At 45.1% G+C, this 20,080-nt stretch overlaps 1 protein-coding gene across 2 annotated transcripts in view; it reads right to left on the reverse strand.

Annotated features, from left to right (window-relative positions):
• Positions 1 to 768: 768 nt before the first annotated feature.
• Positions 769 to 20,080, reverse strand: part of SMOC1 (SPARC related modular calcium binding 1) — a 184,413-nt gene continuing 165,101 nt past the window's right edge. For both annotated transcript variants that reach the window (XM_045014174.1, XM_045014172.1), the window contains exons 11-13: positions 14,433 to 14,680; positions 7,857 to 7,907; positions 769 to 4,847 (exon numbers count right to left, since the gene is read on the reverse strand). In XM_045014174.1, coding sequence (XP_044870109.1) covers positions 4,831 to 4,847; positions 7,857 to 7,907; positions 14,433 to 14,680 — 316 coding nt within the window. In that variant the 3' untranslated portion in view covers positions 769 to 4,830. The remainder of the gene's footprint in view (positions 4,848 to 7,856; positions 7,908 to 14,432; positions 14,681 to 20,080) is intronic.

A 20,080-nucleotide genomic window follows, 5' to 3' on the forward strand; every position in this document is an offset into this window, starting at 1 on the left:
GAAGTGAGAGAACGTGCAGCCATTTCATAAGGCAGGAGAAAGCATGCGTGAACAACACCTTAAAGACCACTAGCATTTTTCGTTGGTAACTGTTGAAAATGCCCATGACCTGTAGGTGGCAGTATTTGCTCTGCTGTTCAGTTCACTAGGGAAACATTCTTACATAGTGCCTTGCCTAAAGTATTTTATTAAAGCTAATGTTAAAATTATATAATACACAGGCTGAGAAAAGTGTGCCTGTACATCTGGGTATAGTGCTTGGATTGTCCACAAATAGAAAGGGTTTGTTTTTTTTTATGTCATATGGTACATAAAGTACCAAATCAGCAATAACCCAAATTTCAGTGAATAGATCTTAGAATACAGTTTAGATATTCGCATCCATGTGTTCGGGTACATCACTCATGAAAAGTTGTACAGAGTTTTTGCAAACCACACAGCCAGTACAGCTGAAATGCCGGCATCTCGGGGTGAAATGCAGCAAAGCTCAACCCAGCTTCCTCCTTGAGGCTTCACTGCCTTTGCGTGATCCTGGGCTGATTCAAGGGGCTGCTTTTGTCCAAGTTTCACTTTGAGCTCTTGGGTGTGTTTCACTCTTCTCATGAAAGGGACGTGTGGAGCTCACCCCATGTGGACCAGAATAAACTAAGGATTGGCATGGACCACTGTGAACAGAAACTGCCCATTTCCCAGGGCTCTGCTTAGGCAACTCTCAGGGTGAGATGCGGAGGAAGGGGATGAACTCTGGAAATTAAAGCTCCACAAGACTCCAAAGCAACGTTTATCTATTTTATTACAAAACCAAAACCAACCAGCTGCCTTTCAGTCTAATGAACAATGCTGTCAACAGAACCCCACTGTGGGAGACAATACCAAATTTACTTCACTGGTGATCAGTGAACAAGGAAGTACGGTATCTCCCCCTCCAACAGGACCAGTGCTGGATGTAGACTTACTCTGTAGGGCCCTTGGCCTCCTCTTCTTTGTCCTGGCTGTTTTCACCACTCACTCAGAACAGCCATGAACATATTCAGAAGGATTCACAAAGGTGGGTGAGACATGCACAAAGTTCTGCTTTCGTGTACACCGGTGTGACCGATGGACTTCAGTGCCATAAATGAGAACAGCATTTGGCCTGCTCCTGCTGGTAAAGGATGTGCTCGGCTCTACCTCCCAACAGACAGGGTGGCACTCAGTTCTCTGGTGGGAACTGTAGCGCTGCTGCAGGAGGACTTGCTGCTAACATTTCTAGTTTTAGTTCTGGGAGAACTGTCAGAGAGCTGCAGCCACTGTGCAGTTTTAATATGGACAACTGAATGACTGATTTATGCCACAGGGCCAGGATAGTCTGTGTGACTGTCCAACACACAAAAAGCTAGACTACATTTATGCTGTAATTATGGTCCAGCAGCACAGAATCACTTGGAGCCTCATGCACAAACAGTAATGTGAGGCACAAGCCATGGGAGAAACTGCTCGGGACCCTATGTAAACCCAGTAACTCCTTCTCCAGCAGGAATGGAAGGGGAGGCAGTGTACTGCTCGATTCCCATTCCATCAGCAGACCCAGGCTGGAAGGCAACCCCCTGGCAGATTTCACCTAGGACCCCACAGGTTCTGAGGCTGGCCCTACAAGCAAACAATAGCTTGGCTTTCTTGAAGAGGCGCCCAGACTATTAACTTGCAGACAGTAGGTGTGGTATGTTTCTTAAGCATCCTTTAGAGAGACGGGAGGCAGGGCGGACAGCAGGACAAAGGTTGCAGAAGGGTTTACATGGCAATAGGCAATGTGAGCTCACTGGCTTAAAGTTTCCAGCAGAAAAGATGCAATGAGTCTTAGAGTGTCAGCCACCATGGCTGGATTTAGGGGTTTTTACTGCCCTGAGCCAACAGGTGGAGACCACCTCTACCAGCCTACTTCTGCTGCTGAAGATTTGCTGCTCTCAGAGACCATATGAGAGAGCCCACCCTGGCATCCAACCTTTTGCTTGTGCTGGCTGTGACTATAAGTGAAAACAGCAGCCAGTGCTTATCATTCCTAAAACTAGTATACAAAGAAAAGGAGTTTTTACAAAGTTGGGTTTATTCTTCACTCCTACAACAGGATTAGTGGAGGAAACTGACATTTCTCATTATACACTAAATCAAATCGTTTCAATGTACACATACCACCTGCCCCAAAGTATAAAAAGGAAAAGCCAGAAGAGCACATACAATGTATGTAATTTACAATGAGAAGCCGGCAGTGGGTGCTGCTGTTCACTAAAGACAATGGTTCTTCTTTATGGTGGGTTTGTGAGATTTGTGCTTCAGGGAGACACTTGTCATGAGTTTCCTGTTGTTGATTTTTTTAATCCAGACCAAACATTTTAATCCAGCTTCAAACCTGCTCTCATTCAGAAGGTCCCATGCTCTGGAATCCAATTAGCAATTTATTTTTGCAGTCGAGCCCTGCCCCCTCTGAATATTTAATTAGCGAACAGTGTGGCGTGAACTTGCTGTGTTGTGATGCAAGTTCAGCACACACACTGCTGTCACCAAGCGATGTCACAGCAGCACCCTGTGAGTGTGCTACGTCACAACACCATGTCGCAAAGCCACGCAGCCCAGCGTGATGCAAGGCCTCTCTGCCACGATGCAATGCTGCAATGTTCTGGGGTCACCCTACAACAGCCTGGCACAATGTCTGGCACTAGGAGCAGTATCCATTTCAAGACACTTCAGGGGTATTGCACGTATAGTTTTGCCACCGTCCAAATAAGGACTAGTTTCAAACCCAGAGCACACGAACACTGTACAAAATGGTGCCTGTCTACCAATTCTCATTAGTCTGAGAGTAGATTATACATTGCGTGTGTACAGGTGAGAGGCGAGAAATCCCATTCATCACATTATATGCAATAACACAGCAGCCCCATTGCGAGCAAAGCAGCCAAAGTACATGGATAACAATGTCACCAGAGAGCTGCTCCCCCTACTGCAGCAGAATGCAGACAGCAGGTAGTAGAGAGTTGCCAGTTTCGGTTGGATGAATTCCTGGAGGTTTCATCACATGACAATCTTTAATTAAAGATCAATCTTTTAATTCCTGGAGACTCCAGGACAATCCTGGAGGGTTGGCAACCCTAGTTTAGATAGAGAATGTGTGTAAGAAAGTGGAGTACAAAGGTTGCAGTCCAAATCCGAGTGGCAGGAGAGCGTGATGTGTCTGACATCTGAGAGCTGGCTGTAAATAATGCCCCCCCTAACGTGCACATGGTCAAACAGGCTAAAGATGCACAAAGCAGGAATGTGCTGCTGCTTCCCATCATGTTCCACGTACCCCCCCGCTGTCTAATGCACAGACCTGGCTGATTTTGTCCCTCCACAGATTTCACAAGTGTGTCTAACTGAGACGAACAAGACACTAACTTTGGCCAAGGCACCACCAGCTGAAACGGTCACTGTGATCTCTGAACGCAGCAGCCTGTTCAAGCTGGGCCATTGCCACGACTTTCATAGTGTGCGTCATTACGGCTTGCACTAGAGACATCAGAACACAGAGATTCCTGGGAGGTGGGAACTGTGATAGATCAGACTACTGCATGGGAAGATAGTCACACACAGCAAGCACGGGAACCCATGGCATGAGCAGCTATTGTTCAGGTTGTAATGAACAACGCCTTCCTAATGAGCCTGGGCTAAAATGACAGATGAAACTAGACTCCTAGAGACAGGCCTCTTGCTGTATCTTTCTCTGTTGACATATGTGCTCTCATCTCTCCCCTGTAGCACTAAGCAGGCTGCAGGGGGCTTCAGGAGCATAGCAGAGCTACATCATGCTTTCTCCTTTGTATTATTCTAATATATGAATAGAGGATATTTCTATAATCAGTTTGTGATACGTGAAGATGCAGGACTTCTGTGCCTTCCCTGTACTCCACTGGCACTACTGGGGCCTATACTGAGCCTCCCTACTCTTGGTACTCCTCCTTGTGCTCTTGGTGCCACTAGATTTCCAAGATATGGCATCTGCTCTGCATGTCTTCCTTGTCTGGATGGCAACAGGTGTGTTGTTCACCACTACCCAATCTGCAGCTGCTTCTGGAGCTATCTTTGTGCCTCCCGTGGTTCAGGTTTGAACTTTGCACCCATTCCTGCTTGTTTATCTGCGGTTCGTTGATGGAAAGAAGCGCTGCTTTCCCAAAGGCCCAATCCCGCACACTGCAGCAGGCCCTCAACTCCAGTGGCAGACGGGTGTATTCAGTAACTCCCAAGAAGCATCTGGCCTACTGCATGACTGAGACCCCGAGTGCACATCTGTGAGCACAAGCAGTGGCAATACACTTGCTTTTATGCACACGGAGGTGCTAGAGAGAGAGCGAGAGAGTGCACAATTTGTGGCCAGAGGATGGATCAGTTGCAGACATCACCGCATTACTGGATTCCAGAAGTCAAGGTGTCCCTTTAACCCTAACAGCCTATGAAATTGAGGGGAGGGACCAAACAGTGACTCCAACCCCTGTACAAGACAACTGTACAATTTACATATATATTTATATACAGTATATAAAAATCTCTTTCTTCTCGAGTCCCCGTGAACTCAGAAACTTAAGTTGTCAGTAGCTGTCCAAATTGTATTTTTTTTTAAGTCATGCTCTCATTCCCCCTCCCACAAAGTATTAGATAATGGCATTAAAAGAAAACAAAAAAACAAACCAATCATTAAAAAAAGTGCAAACGTTCTGGGTGCCACTTCTGCTACGCTGGATTTTGCCAATGCCACACGGCAGTAGGGTGTCCATCTGTCCATCCTTTGGGTGGCCTTCTGTCTTCTATTCATGTCTGCTCCTAGACCAGGCGTCCTACTGAAGGTGGTGGGTCAGGAAGAATATTGGTTGAGGGAGGTGAGAGAGGAAAACCAAAATTAAAACCAAAATTGAAGCCAGCCAGCGTAAGTGTGCTGTACAGCCTCTCTGTGACAGAACAAGGCTTCTGGAGAGCAACCATTTCATAGTAAGCTGCAAGGCTGACAAGGACTAGGACTTAAACAATAGCCTTGTGGAAGAGGCAGCGTTGGATGAGTCACACATCCAGCCTTAGGCATGGATGTATTTTTAAACACAAACCATGGCTGCTCATTCCCTCCTGGGGAATGGGTGAATGGTCTGGGCAAAACCCTACACCCTCTCTTCTACCTAAGGCCCAATCTTGTCCCCACTAAAGAGCAGAACTCCTACTGATTCTGGAGAGAGTCGGATGAAGCTCTCACTGCACTACCAGTGTGAATCATCTTGAAGGGTGGCCAGCTGGGTTCCTACCCCATCAAGCAGGCAGGTCTGCGAAGAATTCAATCGCAAGTCAAAGCAGCCTTTCCCCAACCCTCCAGCAGCAGGACCCAGAAACCTCTCTGCTAACCCCTCGTAGCAGCATTCCTGGACAACATGCTCCAAAGCCCACTGTCCTGCTAAAGCCCCGGCTCCAAAGCTCATGCTGGGGTTTTAGGAAACCCAGCAAACTTGGGGTGTGGATTCACTGGAAGTTGAGGGATGTTAATACTTGAAAATCCCCAGAGCTCTTTTAAGATCTGGGGGAGCCACGGCAGTGAGGGAGCAATGGGGTTGCTTAGCCGGTTGTATTGAGGTTTGCATCCACTGCTGTTATGAAAAGCCTGAGGCTACAAACTGCTGCCACATGGTTCCAGTAGTAACCCTTCTGAGATTAGAAATCCCACACAGAGTAGCACAAAGCAAGGCCGAGAGCTACTGGAAGCAAAGCTGCAAGTTTCACTAATGCACTGGCCTTCACTTCACTGGAAATGAGCGAGAGACAATGTATCCTTGTACTTTAATGGAGTTACACATTTTTCCCTGCAGTACATCTCCTCTGTCTGTTAGCCAAGACTGGCATACAGATGGTGTTCACATTACTGGCCCTTGGTAGCCCACTGGACCAGATTGTGGCTGGCCCTTGCATGGATACAGAAAAGATTTATAGCAGGAAGGAGGCAGAACTCTCCAATAATGGTGGCTTAATAGCCATGTTCCACATATACAACATGGAGCTCAGGGAGGACTGAAAATTGCCATTTTTACCTGAAGGCAAAGGGGAATGTTCCTGCAAAGTCTGAACTAAATTAATTTGATACTCTGAGCTATAGTTCATTAGAAAACTGCTCTGGTTTGAAATTTTGACTTGCCTAATGCTTTGTCAAATATGGGATCTAGTCTAAAATAAAATAGTTAAAATGTTTTAACAAAAATTCTTCTGTCAATTGATCGATGTTCTAAGGGCTACAGTTACATGGGAAGTATTAAGATACAAGAGTCAAGATAACACCACATAAGAAATGCAATTATTCATGGGTGAGAGTTACAGGTTGTTCCATTATTTTCATAGATTCTGTGATTTTAAAGCCAGAAGGGACCATTTCATCCCCTACTTAGACCTCCTGTATATCACAGGCCATTACATATCACCCAGTACCCCGTATTGAGCCCAATAAGTTGGCTAAAGAATGTCTTCCCAAAAGGCACCCAATTCTTGACTTGAAGACATCAAGAGCCAGAGAATCTACCATTTCCCTTGGTAGTTTGTTCCAAGGGTTAATCCCCCTCATTGTTCAAAATGTGAGCCTAATTTTTGAGTTTGTCTGGCTTCAGCTTCCAGCCATTGGTTCTTGTTATGCTTTTCTCCACTTGATTAAAGAGCCCTTTAGTACTCACTATTTTTGCCCCGTGAAAGTACCTGTACACTGTGATCAAGTCACCTCTGAATCTTTTTGCAAAGCTAAACAGAGAGCGCTCTAAGTCTCTCATTGGAAGGCATTTTCTCCAGCCCTCAAATCATTTTTGTGGCTCTTTTCTACAACCTCTCCATTTTTTCACCATCCTTTTTTAAATGTTGTGCAGTATTTCAGTCTTGGTCTCACCAATGCTGCAAACAAAGGTAAAATCACCTCCATACCGCTAATCACTACTCCCCTGTTTATACATGTAAGGATCACGTTAGCCCTTTTTTGTCACAGTTTATGTTGAGTTGTTTATTCTCTCTGATCCCTAAATCCTTTTCAGGATGAGTGCCTTCCAGTGAACAGTTCCCCATTCTGTAGCTATGGCCTACATTCCTTGTTACTAGAAGTATGATCTTGCAGATGTATTAAAAAGAATTTTGTTTGAATGGGCCCAGCTTCCTAAGCAATCCAGATTGCTCTGTATGACTGTCCTGTCCTCATCATTATTGGCCACTCTGCCAATCTTTATTTAAATCAAAAGCAATTTACTTCCAGGTCATTGATAAATGTTGAATAGCATCAGTCCTACTGATCCTTATGGAACCCCACTAGAAACAGCTCTAGTCCACATTAACAGATCTCAGAAAGTAGTCAGTTAGGTAGCTCTTAATTCATCTACCTAGTTACCTTTACCAACCAAATTTGTGAGAAATTTGCATTTCTTAATTCTTTAAAAGAATCATGTGCTTGTTTGTTATGTGGGTAACATAAGATTTACCGTGTCCTTCAACGGGCTTTTGAAATGCAGTATGTGGCATTTGGAAATTTTAAATATATTTGAATAGGAAGCACCGCAGAGTAAGGCCTGAAGTAAAATCAAGGTTCTTTAATAACCTACTTTATAAGCAGTGGATATTATTACCCTGTTTGGAAAACTGACGTTCAAGTTACAAAATTACCCAAACTCTCACATGTTGACTGGGAGGGTGGGGAATGAAACTCTCAGTCCCCTGATTCCAAATTCCATGTCTGTCAGCTCGTTGGACAGATGCGAGGCAAGAAAATGGGGAGGGACCCATGAATTTTGAGGTATGTGCGTGCTACAGAAGAAAAAGGAAACAAAAATAAGAGATAAAATACTTACTGAAAGGGTTAATGCCTTGTCTTTTTCCATGGGGGAAACTGCTAGCACTACCTGCAAAATCCAAGAACATTATTTGCTTAGTACTGTGAGCAGTTTTTGATTCTTCTGAATTTTGGGGATAATTTTAGGAAAAAGCAATGATTGCTCTGCTAATGACAATGAAGGACGATTGCTGACTGCAGCTGGGTGCAGTAATATAGGCAGGTTCTGTGCAAAACTCCCTTATATTTACACACACCTATCTCCACCAGTGCATCTCAGTCCTGGCCTGCATCATCTCTTAGAGTTAAACTGGATTAAAATGTAGATGTTAAAAGTCTAAGATCTTGGATTGTGATGTGGGAATCTCATGAAATCCAAAGGTTCAGTTTGGGTAAGAATTAAACTTCTCTGCCTGCTCCTGAGTAGAGGCAAGAGGAATAAGAACTGAAAGATATTTAGTGGTATGAGGTTCCTGAGACTTCTTCCTACTACCGGAAAACCGGACAGAAGAAAAATACTTAGGTTTCTCTAAAGGCCACTAAGAGGAATGGACAGTTTTATAAGGTGCTCAGAGAGACTGGATGGTCCAAACTTATCTGAATGTCTGGTGTCTACAAAGTTAGGCCAAAATGTTCACACTTGGATACCTATATCCATACCCAGGCACCTAGAGAGGAGTGGCCTGATTTTCAAAGGTGCTGAACATTGCAACTCTCAGGGGGAATTCAGTGGGACCTGCAGGAGCACAGCACGCCTGAAAGTGAGCCCATTTCCATATAGGTGCCTACATGTGGCTTTTAGGTGCTGATTTTAGGCACCCATATTTGATAATTTTGGTCACTGTCTGGAAATCTGAGGAAAACCATTCCCACCAGAATCAGCAAGTTAGCTTCCCATTTCCATGCTGGGCTGGAGACAGACACATTCAAGGACTTTGACGTCTATGTGATTTAAACTGGAGGTGCAAAAAACTGTATGCTTTGATTATTTGCACACACACAAATGGATGCCAGCATTTGAAAATCTGGTCCTGACTGTGCAGGAGAAGGATGAGGGGACACTTAGAAAGAAGGAGGGAGGGAGCCACAGGAGATCTGTGGAGACAGAGGGTACGTCTACACTACGGGACTATTCCGAATTTGCATAAACCGGTTTTGTAAAACAGATTTTATAAAATCGAGTGCGCGCGGCCACACTAAACACATTAAGTCGGTGGTGTGCGTCCGCGGTCCGAGGCTAGCGTCGGATTCTGGAGCGTTGCACTGTGGGTAGCTATTCCCTAGCTATCCCATAGTTCCCGCAGCCTCCCCCGCCCCTTGGAACTTCCGGGTTGAGATCCCAGTGCCTGATGGGGCAAAAATCATTGTCGCGGGTGGTTCTGGGTAAATGTCGTTAGTCACTCCTTCCTCTGGGAAAGCAACGGCAGACAAGCATTTCGCGCCTTTTTCCCCTGGATTGCCCTGGCAGATGCCATAGCATGGCAATCATGGAGCTTGTTTTGCCTTTTGTTGTGACTCTCACCGTATGTGTACTAGATGCCACTCACAGAGGCGATTCAGCAGCGCTACACAGAAGCATGCTTTTGCTTTTGCATGACAGCAGAGATGGTTACCAGTCATACTGCACCATCCAAACCCTTCCATAAATTGGAACTGGTGAGGATGATTATGGCTACCAGTCCTTTTGTACCATTTGCTGCTGTCATAAGTGCCCCTGGCTGCTCTTAGCCAGGGGCGCAAAAGCCAAAATTGGGAATGACTCCCTGAGTCAATCCCTCCTTTTTGGTATCTAAAAATAGAATCAGTCCTGCCTAGAATATAGGCAAGTGTACTAGATAACCACTGTATCATAGAACCAGAGAGCACAGCTGCTCTGTGTCAGATCCTGCAGAAACTATGATCTGTATGCTATTCACAGGGGGTGCTCCTGTAACAAGCCCACCTGTTGATTCCGTTCTTCCCCCAGCCTTTCTGGGCTACCGTAGCATTGTCCCCCCACTTGTGTGATGAAGTAATAAAGAATGAAGGAATAAAAAGACATGGTGACTTGTTAGTGAGAAATGAGTGGAAGGCAGCCTCCAGCTGCTATGATAGTCCAGACAGGACATTAAGCAGTGTGTAGGAGAGAAGCTGCTAGTCCAGGGGCAACTTAATCTGTTCTTTACACATGAAGGGTGGGGGCTGATGGAGCTCAGCCCCCTGTTGCTATGATGACGATGGTTACCAGCCATACTGCACCATCCACCATCCACCATAAAAAATTAGGGCCAGGAGCCCTTGATCGACCTGACGGATGCTAGTCAGCATGGTTACTGCCCCATGTGCCAATAGGCTGATGATGAGGACGGTTACCAGTCCTTTTGTACCATCAACCACCCATGGCAGGGGGGGAGTGAGGATGTTGGTGTTGACGGCTGCAGCATCGTGTCTATCTGCAGCATTCAGTAAAGATAGGGTGACATGTAAAAGAGTCAGAGGATTGTTTTCCCTTTCGCTTCTGGGGGTGGGTGGGGGGGGTGAGTAGATTGCCAAGCTATGCCCTGACCCACCGCGGACACTGTGTTTGACCCTAGAAGCATTTGGAGCTCAGCCAAGAATGCAAATACTTTTCGGAGGCTGCAGGAACTGTGGGATAGCTTCAGTCCTCCAGTCCACGAGCGTCCATTTGATTCTTTGGCTTTCCGTTACGCTTGTCACGCTGCAGTGCGCTGAGTCCCTGCTATGGCGTCTGTCTGGAGATTTTTAAAAAAGGATTCTTTCATCTTCTGTAACGGAGCGCTGATAGAACGGATTTGCCTGCCCTTACAGCGATCACATCCGCATGGTCCGTGCTGGAGCTCTTTTTTTATTTTGATTTCGGACTGCATCGTCACCCGTGCTGATCGGAGCTCCACGCTGGGCAAACAGGAAATATTCAAAAGTTCGCGGGGCTTTTCCTGTCTACCTGAGCACTGCATCCGAGTTCAGATTGCGGTCCAGAGCGGTCACTGCTGCACTGTGGGATAGCTCCCGGAGGCCAATACCGTCGATCAGCGTCCACACTAACCCTAATCCGATATGTTAATACCGATACTAGCGTTACTCCTCTCGTTAGGGAGGAGTACAGAAACCGGTTTAAAGAGCCATTAAAATCGATATATGGTGCCTCCTAGTGTGGACGGTTGTGGCGTTAAATCGGTTTTACGCTCCTAAAACCGGTTTAAACGCCTAGTGTAGACCAGGCTAGAGGCACAAGCAGTAGAATGCAGAAGAGAATGGAGACAGAGAGAGATCGAAGTCAGGGAGATAGTGGAGTTTAAATTAGAACCCACAATACAAACCTGTTGGATTATTTAAATCATTAATAAGAGGAACTGAATAAATGTGTCAAAGGGGTAGCCGTGTTAGTCTGGATCTGTAAAAGCAGCAAAGAGTCCTGTGGCACCTTATAGACTAACAGACGTTTTGGAGCATGAGCTTTCGTGGGTGAATACCCACTTGCATCCGACGAAGTGGGTATTCACCCATGAAAGCTCATGCTCCAAAACGTCTGTTAGTCTATAAGGTGCCACAGGACTCTTTGCTGCTTTTGAATAAATGTGGTAAGTTATTTAAAGCCCCTCAGAATGCCAGTTTCGTGCCAGCCACCTGTCCTAGCAAAGTCAGAGAAGTTCTAGCTAACCTATTTCATTGCCTGTGGGTCAGGGTGTAGAAGAAAAAAAAAAAAAAAAAAGCACAGCTCTGTTGTCAAAAGGTAGATTCTTCCATAGCTAACTGGGACTCTACTCAGGATCCTGGCAATAAAAATTCAGGATCTCTATGAGCTTCTCCTTCTTTTAGCTTAGAGACACATACATCTGCATCTGAAGAAGCGGTTTCTTTTTTTTTTAACCCACGAAAGCTTATGTCCAAATAAATCTGTTAGTCTTTAAGGTGCCACCAGATTCCTTGTTGTTTTTATACAGCTCTGGGTGTCACCAACTGGCTGACGCCTCCTGCAGAGGCCTGTAGAGGGTATTGCTCAGCACTGCTTGACACCACAATTAACTGCAGTGGGTTTGGCTCTCTGAAGTGCTATCTTTTTTCCTCTGAATATTTTGGGTGTCCTACAGAAGCAAGCACCCTTCCTATGCCTCTCATCATCAAACACATGAATTTAAAGCATTGTCATACACCTGCTTACCCCTGAACTCTCACTAGTGGAAATCACACAACAGAATAGCTTTTCAGACCCACCAAGGCACTGTTCATTCTATAATCTAGTAAGGCACCTTGTGCACCCCAAAGCAACGCCTCCACCATTGCATCTGAGTCTGATGAGCAAGAACACAGAAGCCAAGCCTGCTCTCCCATGGCAGTTTGACCTTCCGTGGGAATTTCAAAAATTTCTCTGTGAGTCTGTGTTATTGCGACTGTACTGTTTGAATATGGTTGAAAACAAACTGAAGGCTACACTTCAGTAACTCTCAAAGGTTTTATTTCCCCTCCTGATCTTAAACAGGTAAGTGCTTTTACAGAGATTGTTTACTCCTCCTCTTAGGTCAGGCAGAATTTGCACATGGACAAGGAGATGCTAGAGAACGCCCTTTGCATTCAAACTTGGTATTGCAGAGCCAGACTGCTGATAGTGACATTCATTTAAACCTGCTTATCTTTAAAAAACACAAGTGGGAAAACTCCGGGTAAATTGACACTGAAGACCTAATATGGCAGGCAGACAACTCCACTCCTCAGACCCAAGCGATCTTTCTACCGTAAGTGCGTGAGAGGCAGGGGCGGCTCCGGGCACCAGCACACCAAGCGTGTGCTTGGGGCGGAAAGCCGCGGGGGGCGCTTTTCCAGTCGCCGCGAGGGCGGCAGGCAGGCTGCCTTCAGTGGCATGCCTGCGGAGGGTCCGCTGGCCCCACAGCTTCGGCAGACCTCCCGCAGGCTGCTGCCGAATTCGCAGGACAGGGGACCTCCCGCAGGCAAGCCGCCAAAGGCAGCCTGCCTGCCATGCTTGGGGTGGCAAAATGCCTAGAGCTGCCCCTGGTGAGAGGCTAGCAGCCCTGAGTACGATCCTGTCTGAGCCCATAGGTATGTACTCAGGGTGGCAAGCTCCTGGTGCCATGGAGGTGACACTTCTAATTTTAGTGGACTAGCTCAGTCAGAGCTAGTGTGGGTATGTCTCCTCAAGCTGGGATTTATACTTTCCAGCTCGAGTGCAGACACAGTGGCAGGGAAAGGTGGAGTGGGGTGGGGGACAAGCTACTGGCTATTTTTGAAGTGGGAAGACTACAAAGGAGAGAGGCAGAGCCAACCTGCCCTTCAATCCTTCAGACTCTTTGCTTCTTTAATTGGTTGTTTAATGCCATCTCTTTAACCACACAGAAGAGAAGAAATGGCAAAGGAAGATTCTGTGTCCCAGGATCCCCCCGCTCTATAATACCCTCCGCGTCACTCTCAAATGTTCAGTATTGTGCCTCCACCCCTTTCCCCCCAAAAAACTCCTCCACCCTACTTGTGCATGCCAACAGAATGCTAGGAACCATTAGGAAAGGGATAGATACATCAGGAAATATCATATTGCCTCTATATAAGTCCATGGTACACCCACATCCTGAATACTGTATTCATATCTGGACGCGTTATCTCAGAAAAAGATATATTGGAATTGGAAAACGTTCAGAAAAGGGCAACAGAAATGATCAGGGGTATGGAACAGCTTCCATATAAGAGATTAATAAGACTGGGACTTTTCAACTTGGACAAAGAGACGATTAAGGGAGGGATATGATAGAGGTAAAATCATGACTGGCGTGGAGAAAATAAATAATGAAGTGTTATTTACTCCTTCTCATAACACAAGAACTAGGGGTCACCCAATGAAATTAATAGGTAGCAGGCAACAAAACAAAGGATGTATTTCTTCACACAATGCACAGTCATCCTGTGGAACTCTTTGAAACATTCTAAAGCCAGATAGCACTAATACTGATTTTTCACATTAATCTTAGTGGAAGAAGGTAATAAAATTAAGGAATACAGTTACTATTGTTGTATATTATTCCACAGCAAATTATTGGGGAGTAGGGAAAAGCTTCCACTAAACTAGGGAAGCCGGTTGCTTTAGCACTGTGGACCAGTGATGTTACAGGCTTGCATTAATTAAAGTTTGTAATGCACATAAAAGATATAACAGTAATATTAAGGTGCTAACAACCAAATGCAACCATCCAGTGCTAATCTGGTGCAAATGAGTTTTGCATGTAGCATCAAAGACCGGGCTGACTGGGAGAAAGGCATGAGCACATGCACACACATCCCAATGGGTTGGCCCAGGAGCTGTAATTGTAGCCAAGGGGCACGTATGCCCCTAGACAGCATGTCAGACCTACAGAATTTCCTGTGGTGAACCCCACTGGCTGTGCCCCTTTCTTTCCCTTAAGCGCCATCACAAAACAAATAATAAAACAACAAGAATTAAGGGCGTTTGCAGGACTGGCTGCTAGATGCGCCCATCTTTTTGCCTGTAAGCTGAGCAGCTCAAACATTCAATGCCATGTCGCTGATTTTGTTTTTAACTCGGCACAGCTGGCTGCCTTGCTGCTCCAGTTCTGAAAGGAAAATGGCTCACCTCCTTCCTTGCTGACTCCCAAGCACCCCTTCAGCTCCTGCAGTGAGATAGACTTGTCCTTGTTGAGGTCGCAGTAGTCGGCGAAGCGTCGAGCACATTTCTTGGGCTTGGCTTTCTTCTTCACGTACCGCTTAAAGGGTTTCATCTCCCGCTTGTTGATGTCACTGCTGCTATTGTTGTCCAGCTGGCTGAAGTACCAATGTACCACCCGCTCCTCCAGTGTGTGGCTGGGATCCGGCTCAGAGAACCTAGAAAACAAAATACACAGGCCCCCAAACCACCGGGATGCTCTTGTTAATGACTAAGTGCCTTTTGCCCAGCCACATCTCTTGCTCTGTGACAACCTGTATTGTATTTTGCCTCCTATGACCAGGAGAAGCAGATTCCTGGTCTGGGAGGCTGTTATTTCTAGAGTAGGCTAGGTACCCTGGGTAAATGATCCTCTGTGATCACAGGTTTCAAAACTCCTCCCTCTATAATTAAGTTTCATGGACTAGCACTGGTTTGGGAGAGGCATAAACAGACAAAGAATGGATTTGTGTACCACTGAAAGGTAGCAGATGGACAGCCCTAATGACCGTCATCCTTTCTGTATCCACCGAGCAGGGACAACCCGGGCAGCAGCAATACAAACTTCCCTACCACTTTCTCCCAAGCACTGTGCCTCAGCCTTCTCCCAGAGGGATCTCTTCTCGAGTGAGACTACAGTTCAGTCTTCAGGCCCATTTAGTCCTTGGTCTCTCAGCTGAGACTGCCAGAGAAGGGATAAATTAGTGCCAAGTGTGACAGTGGTTTATATGATGTGGACCCCAATCGCTAGGAACAAGATCCAGCTCTTCGAATTGATTGAATGCAAGATGCATTTATTTATTTGAAAAAAAGTCTTTCGACAATTTTGCCGTGTCTGTTTATGTGATCTTGTCTCACGTATTTTATTCACTGCATTTTTTAAAACTGTTTTCACATTGTTTTAAGGCACTATTCAATACTGCAGCGGGCAAACGCCACAAATCCATTAAGAAGGAATAAGAAGGAATTGGCAAACTCCTTTTTCCTTCATTTCAAACCCCAACATTGCAGGTTTGATGCAACACTAGTGGGTTCACATTCTGCAGAGTGAGGGAGAAAGAAAAACTGTGATGAAAAATCAAGGGGTCAGGACCAGCAGCGTTCAGTTTCAAATCATCATTTCACCAGAGAAGAATGGTGGGGAAAATAGCCACTGTTTCTGTGGAGCTATTAAAAAAAAAACCCAAACAATGTCTTGTGCACCACATGCTGCCTATCTAACAGCAGCAAATAAACAGTTCTCAATGAGGAGGAAACAAAACGTGTTTGAGGGAATGACGCTATAAAAGCTGAATGGCTTCCAGAGGTGGCCTCCGCTTTCTTTCCTCTGCAAGTGGGGGTAGAGAAGGGGCCAAGACAGATTAAGACTAAACCAGGACAAAGACGTTAGCCTCTTTCCCAAGAGTGAAGTAGCTCAGCCAGCCCTCCCCAGAAAGTAGCTGGTAGGCAGTAATTCGATGGCTGCACTGCCGCCTGGTGCTCTACCTCTGTAAGACGACCTCCAGGAGTGCAGCCCAGATTCCAAGCATGCTGTTTTACTCCACCCCAATGGTGATAGGAAGGTTGGGTGAATTATAAATTCAGATTCCTGTGTGGGTCTCAGGCTCTATGCTTGTGGGTGCAGTATAAATACCTAGGTTCAATCCCATTATAGGTGAAGCCTCTGAACACATTGAAACAAGCCTGGTGATAGTTTTAGAGACTAGTGGTCTCTTCTGTATCAAGGATCCATTTGAAAAGGGCAAGGATGACATCTTCTCTGTTGCGCAGCTGGGGGGCAGAAAGGGCTGCCATACTTTGGGCCCTCCAGCCTTCTCAGCATCCTTCTACAAAGCAGATACTGTTGTTTAGGTAAGTGAAAAACCAACCACCTCATCAATCTGCACTTTAATTCAGAAAAGTAAGGAGAGGACGTCTACAGCATGGCATGGAAGGTTGTGATCAGAGTCTGGGGGAAGATGGTGATCACTGACAAGCTTCTCAAGCAACTTTACAAGTGATAAAAATAGATTATTGAAGGGAAGGCCCTGCCCCAAGGCCTTGGGAAGCCTGAGATAATAAATACAAACGAACCTTAAAAACCAGGGAGAATAAAATAAACTATAAAACCTATTTTTAAAGATTTTATTTGATAATTTCTTTTGCATAATTCACTTCTGGGCTGTTACAAATTCCTCTGTATTAGAATTGATCAGGAAATTTTCAATGAAACAGTTTTTCCTTGGAAAATGCCAATTCCCTGAAACCAAAACTTTTTGAGGGAACATACCAGTTTTCATGTAGCTACCATTGGGAAAAGTTTCTCAGGTCTAAGATGGAGAGAGGACCCCACCCTCCGAATAGCCAACAGCCCAGTAGTCAGGGTACTCACCTGGGATGTAGGAAATCAAGATTCACATCCTTGGTCTGAATCAGGCAGAGTTGGGACTTGAACCTGGGTCTCCCGAATCCCATGGAAGTGCCCTAACCATTGGGCTATTAGCTATTCCAAAACAGGTCTTTTGGCTTTCTGTCTCTTTTTACATCAAAAAACTTCAAAAGGTCTTGATTTAGTCCTGATACCCTCATAAACCTCATGCTCATGTACCAGTCTCCCAATCTTTGTGTCATCCAGAAATGTTATCAGAAATTATTTTACATTTGCTTCAGACCACTGCCTATTTTTGCTCAAACTTAAAAAAATAGAAGTGGGGTGGCAGTGACAGCCTATTTGGGCAGGCAGCAAGCAGTGGAAATTTCAGCCTGAAAGATGAAAGTGTTGTAAAGTTACGAGAAAGCAGAAAAGGGTGTTAGAATGGAAACTGTTATGCAAGCTTAGTTGGAGTGATTCTGGCTGCAATAGTTATAATATAGGTGGTGATGGCCACAAAGTAAATGCAATTTGTCTCACAGCTTTGATCACCTCAGCTGACATTAAAAAATAAACAAACAGACCCACCATATTTTTCTTCTTTCCTCTCAGATGTGTCCTGCCTGGTCAGAGAAGTGCAAACTTAACATTTATTATGGGCACAGTGGCAAGGTTTTGGTCCAATATCTCATAAACCAAACATGTCACAAATTGTCAAGGCTAATAACGAGTTTTTTAGCCTTTTCGAGAGTTAGGAACACCTCTTTCTACTGTGACAAACATTTAGTTTCTAGCACTGGTGAGAAGTTGGACCTTGTAGATAAAATATTAGAGAATAAAAGAACAATTTGAGGTCATTTTTAGAAATTTCTGAAGTGTACTAGAATTCTCCCCCTCACCCCCACCCCAGGAGGACTGTACAGTGGGACTTGCAGCACTAACTCTGCAGACTCAGAGATCCAAAATAAAAATTGTACCAATACATTATTTATTTCAAAGTCTCTGATTCCTAAGATGCTTTTTCTGCAAGATATATGGCACCAGAATGGTGTGGTACAATGGAAAAGCTGGACACACGCCCTTTGGAGATGGCCTGGTGCATGTGGAAGTTTACGTCAGAGGAGTTTCTTGCATTGAATTATGGCTGCAGGTATGCAAAATATTTGGGTGGTGGAGCAATCTGCCTCACTTGGAGTGGGCTGTTGAACGGTTTCTTTTTCTCCTCGCGCAATGGCTGTTGACACTGTAGCTTGAAATAAATCAACATGAAGATTGTGAAAAGCAAGATAGTGAAGGATGCTGCCAGAAAGGGCCCCATTAAAAGGTTAGAAATACACAACGCTTTGAGGACTTAGGAAGTAAGCATTCAAGGTTTTTAGAAAGGTAGTTGGTCCTTATGGACATCTCTCCTCCCTACAATACTGCTTTGTGGTCAACTTTATTTGCAAGAGTGCTGACCGAGAAATCCAAAAGGGATGCTAAATAAATATGATATATTCTCAAGGGCTTTCCTTTACCCATATCCACTGTTTTTGTACCATGCAAATTTCCCCAAATTGGCATTTGGAGTGCTAGGAAGGGAACAATGTGTTTCCACACTAGCATATTTAAACTTATACTACTGTACAAACATTTGTCATTCTGTTTGTATGCATTCGGATATGCCAGGCATATTGGTACCTGATGGACTGTCCAGTATTCAGTTCATAGGCTCTCGGCCACCACGGCGATTCGGTGATGCACAACTACCAATAATGAGAATAACTGGGCATAAGGTGAAACCCTCAGAAACAAATATTTATGTCAGGCAATTAGAGACCATTCTGCTCCCTTCAGTATCTTCAAAGACGAAAGTCGGGGACATTTGCACATTGACCCTCCAACATCAAACACATGCATGGCTCTCACTTTCTCTGGAGCAATAGGGTATGCCAGCGTGACTGCCCTAAATAAAACATACACATACATGCATGTCTGTCCTGCGTACCTCTAAATACTTCAATGTGCACTTTCTGCTGGCATTAAACACTTCAGTGTTATCCAGCAGACCATACATAAACCAGAATAATAATCCTTTGCCTTTTGATACCAGTCAGCTCTGTGTTCTTGGGGAACCAGGGCGCAGTATCCAGCCTGTCTGACTCATGAAAGGTACCCCCCCACACACCAGCCTCTGCTTAAACCAAAACCCATCAGAGAAAAGGCTTGCAGAGAGCAATGAAGGGTGGATGGGAGACACACCTAGACCCCTCCTGACAAGGGTGACAAGATTAAGACATCACCATTAGCATACAAAATGGAGAGCAGAGACAACTCCCCTAGCCTCATCTGCATGGGGGATGGGACAGGGAGACATCTCAATTTGCATACAGAATGGATAACAGAGAACCACACTAAACTCTGGGACCAGAAAAAGCAGGGAAGCACTGCATCATGGGAATCTCTGCTCCAGATGCTAATGAACCTATGCCTGCACATACCCAGCTCAACAATTATCAGACCAATTCTAGTAATGAATCCTTGATTGATATCCAACATACTGAAGCAGACTAGTTGCATTGTGAGCTCCCTGGAAGAAAACACCACCCATAGCCAAGAGTGATCAGCTCCTATTGTCTAGCCTAAAGAAAATCCTTGAGTCATTAGCTTACCTATAAACAAATCTAGTGCTCTTCCTTGAACCATTGTTGTTTCTCTACAAAAATCCCTACTCACTCTCCAGTCAGTGTTCGGATGCTTAGATCCAAACTATGCATCAATTCCACTGGGACTCCATATTCTCCTGACTGATCGTGCTGGGGACTCTGCTTGTCTCCTGCCCACAGGACCCTGAGCTACCACCATCACCTGGGAACCCCGACCAGTTCAAGCTTCAGGGAGCGGTGAGATCCCCCTCTCTCTCTCTCTCTCTCTGTTTTCCTTTCTACCTTAGGTATTAACCTTTAATAATGTATGTTATGTTGGCTTAGGCTCTCCTTGTGTAGTTATCACTATTATTCAATAAATAACTTTTATGGTTAAGCTGGTTGCTTCTCTCTCTCTTGCTGAACTTTACTCTTTTGTGTTTTTAGCTTCCCCCATTCATTCTACAGCAACGCTTCTTTTACCTAAGCTAAAGATCCCTGCAGCACCCAAAATACTGTGGGGTTTGCTCATCATAATTGTACTGGCAGTAACCTACTTGATGTGAGAGTGGGGATAGGGATGTGCTAAATCTGGGACGCATAAA

The sequence above is a fragment of the Mauremys mutica genome, chromosome 4 (genome assembly GCF_020497125.1).
Source record: "Mauremys mutica isolate MM-2020 ecotype Southern chromosome 4, ASM2049712v1, whole genome shotgun sequence".
In the NCBI taxonomy this organism is placed as follows: Eukaryota; Metazoa; Chordata; order Testudines; family Geoemydidae; genus Mauremys; species Mauremys mutica.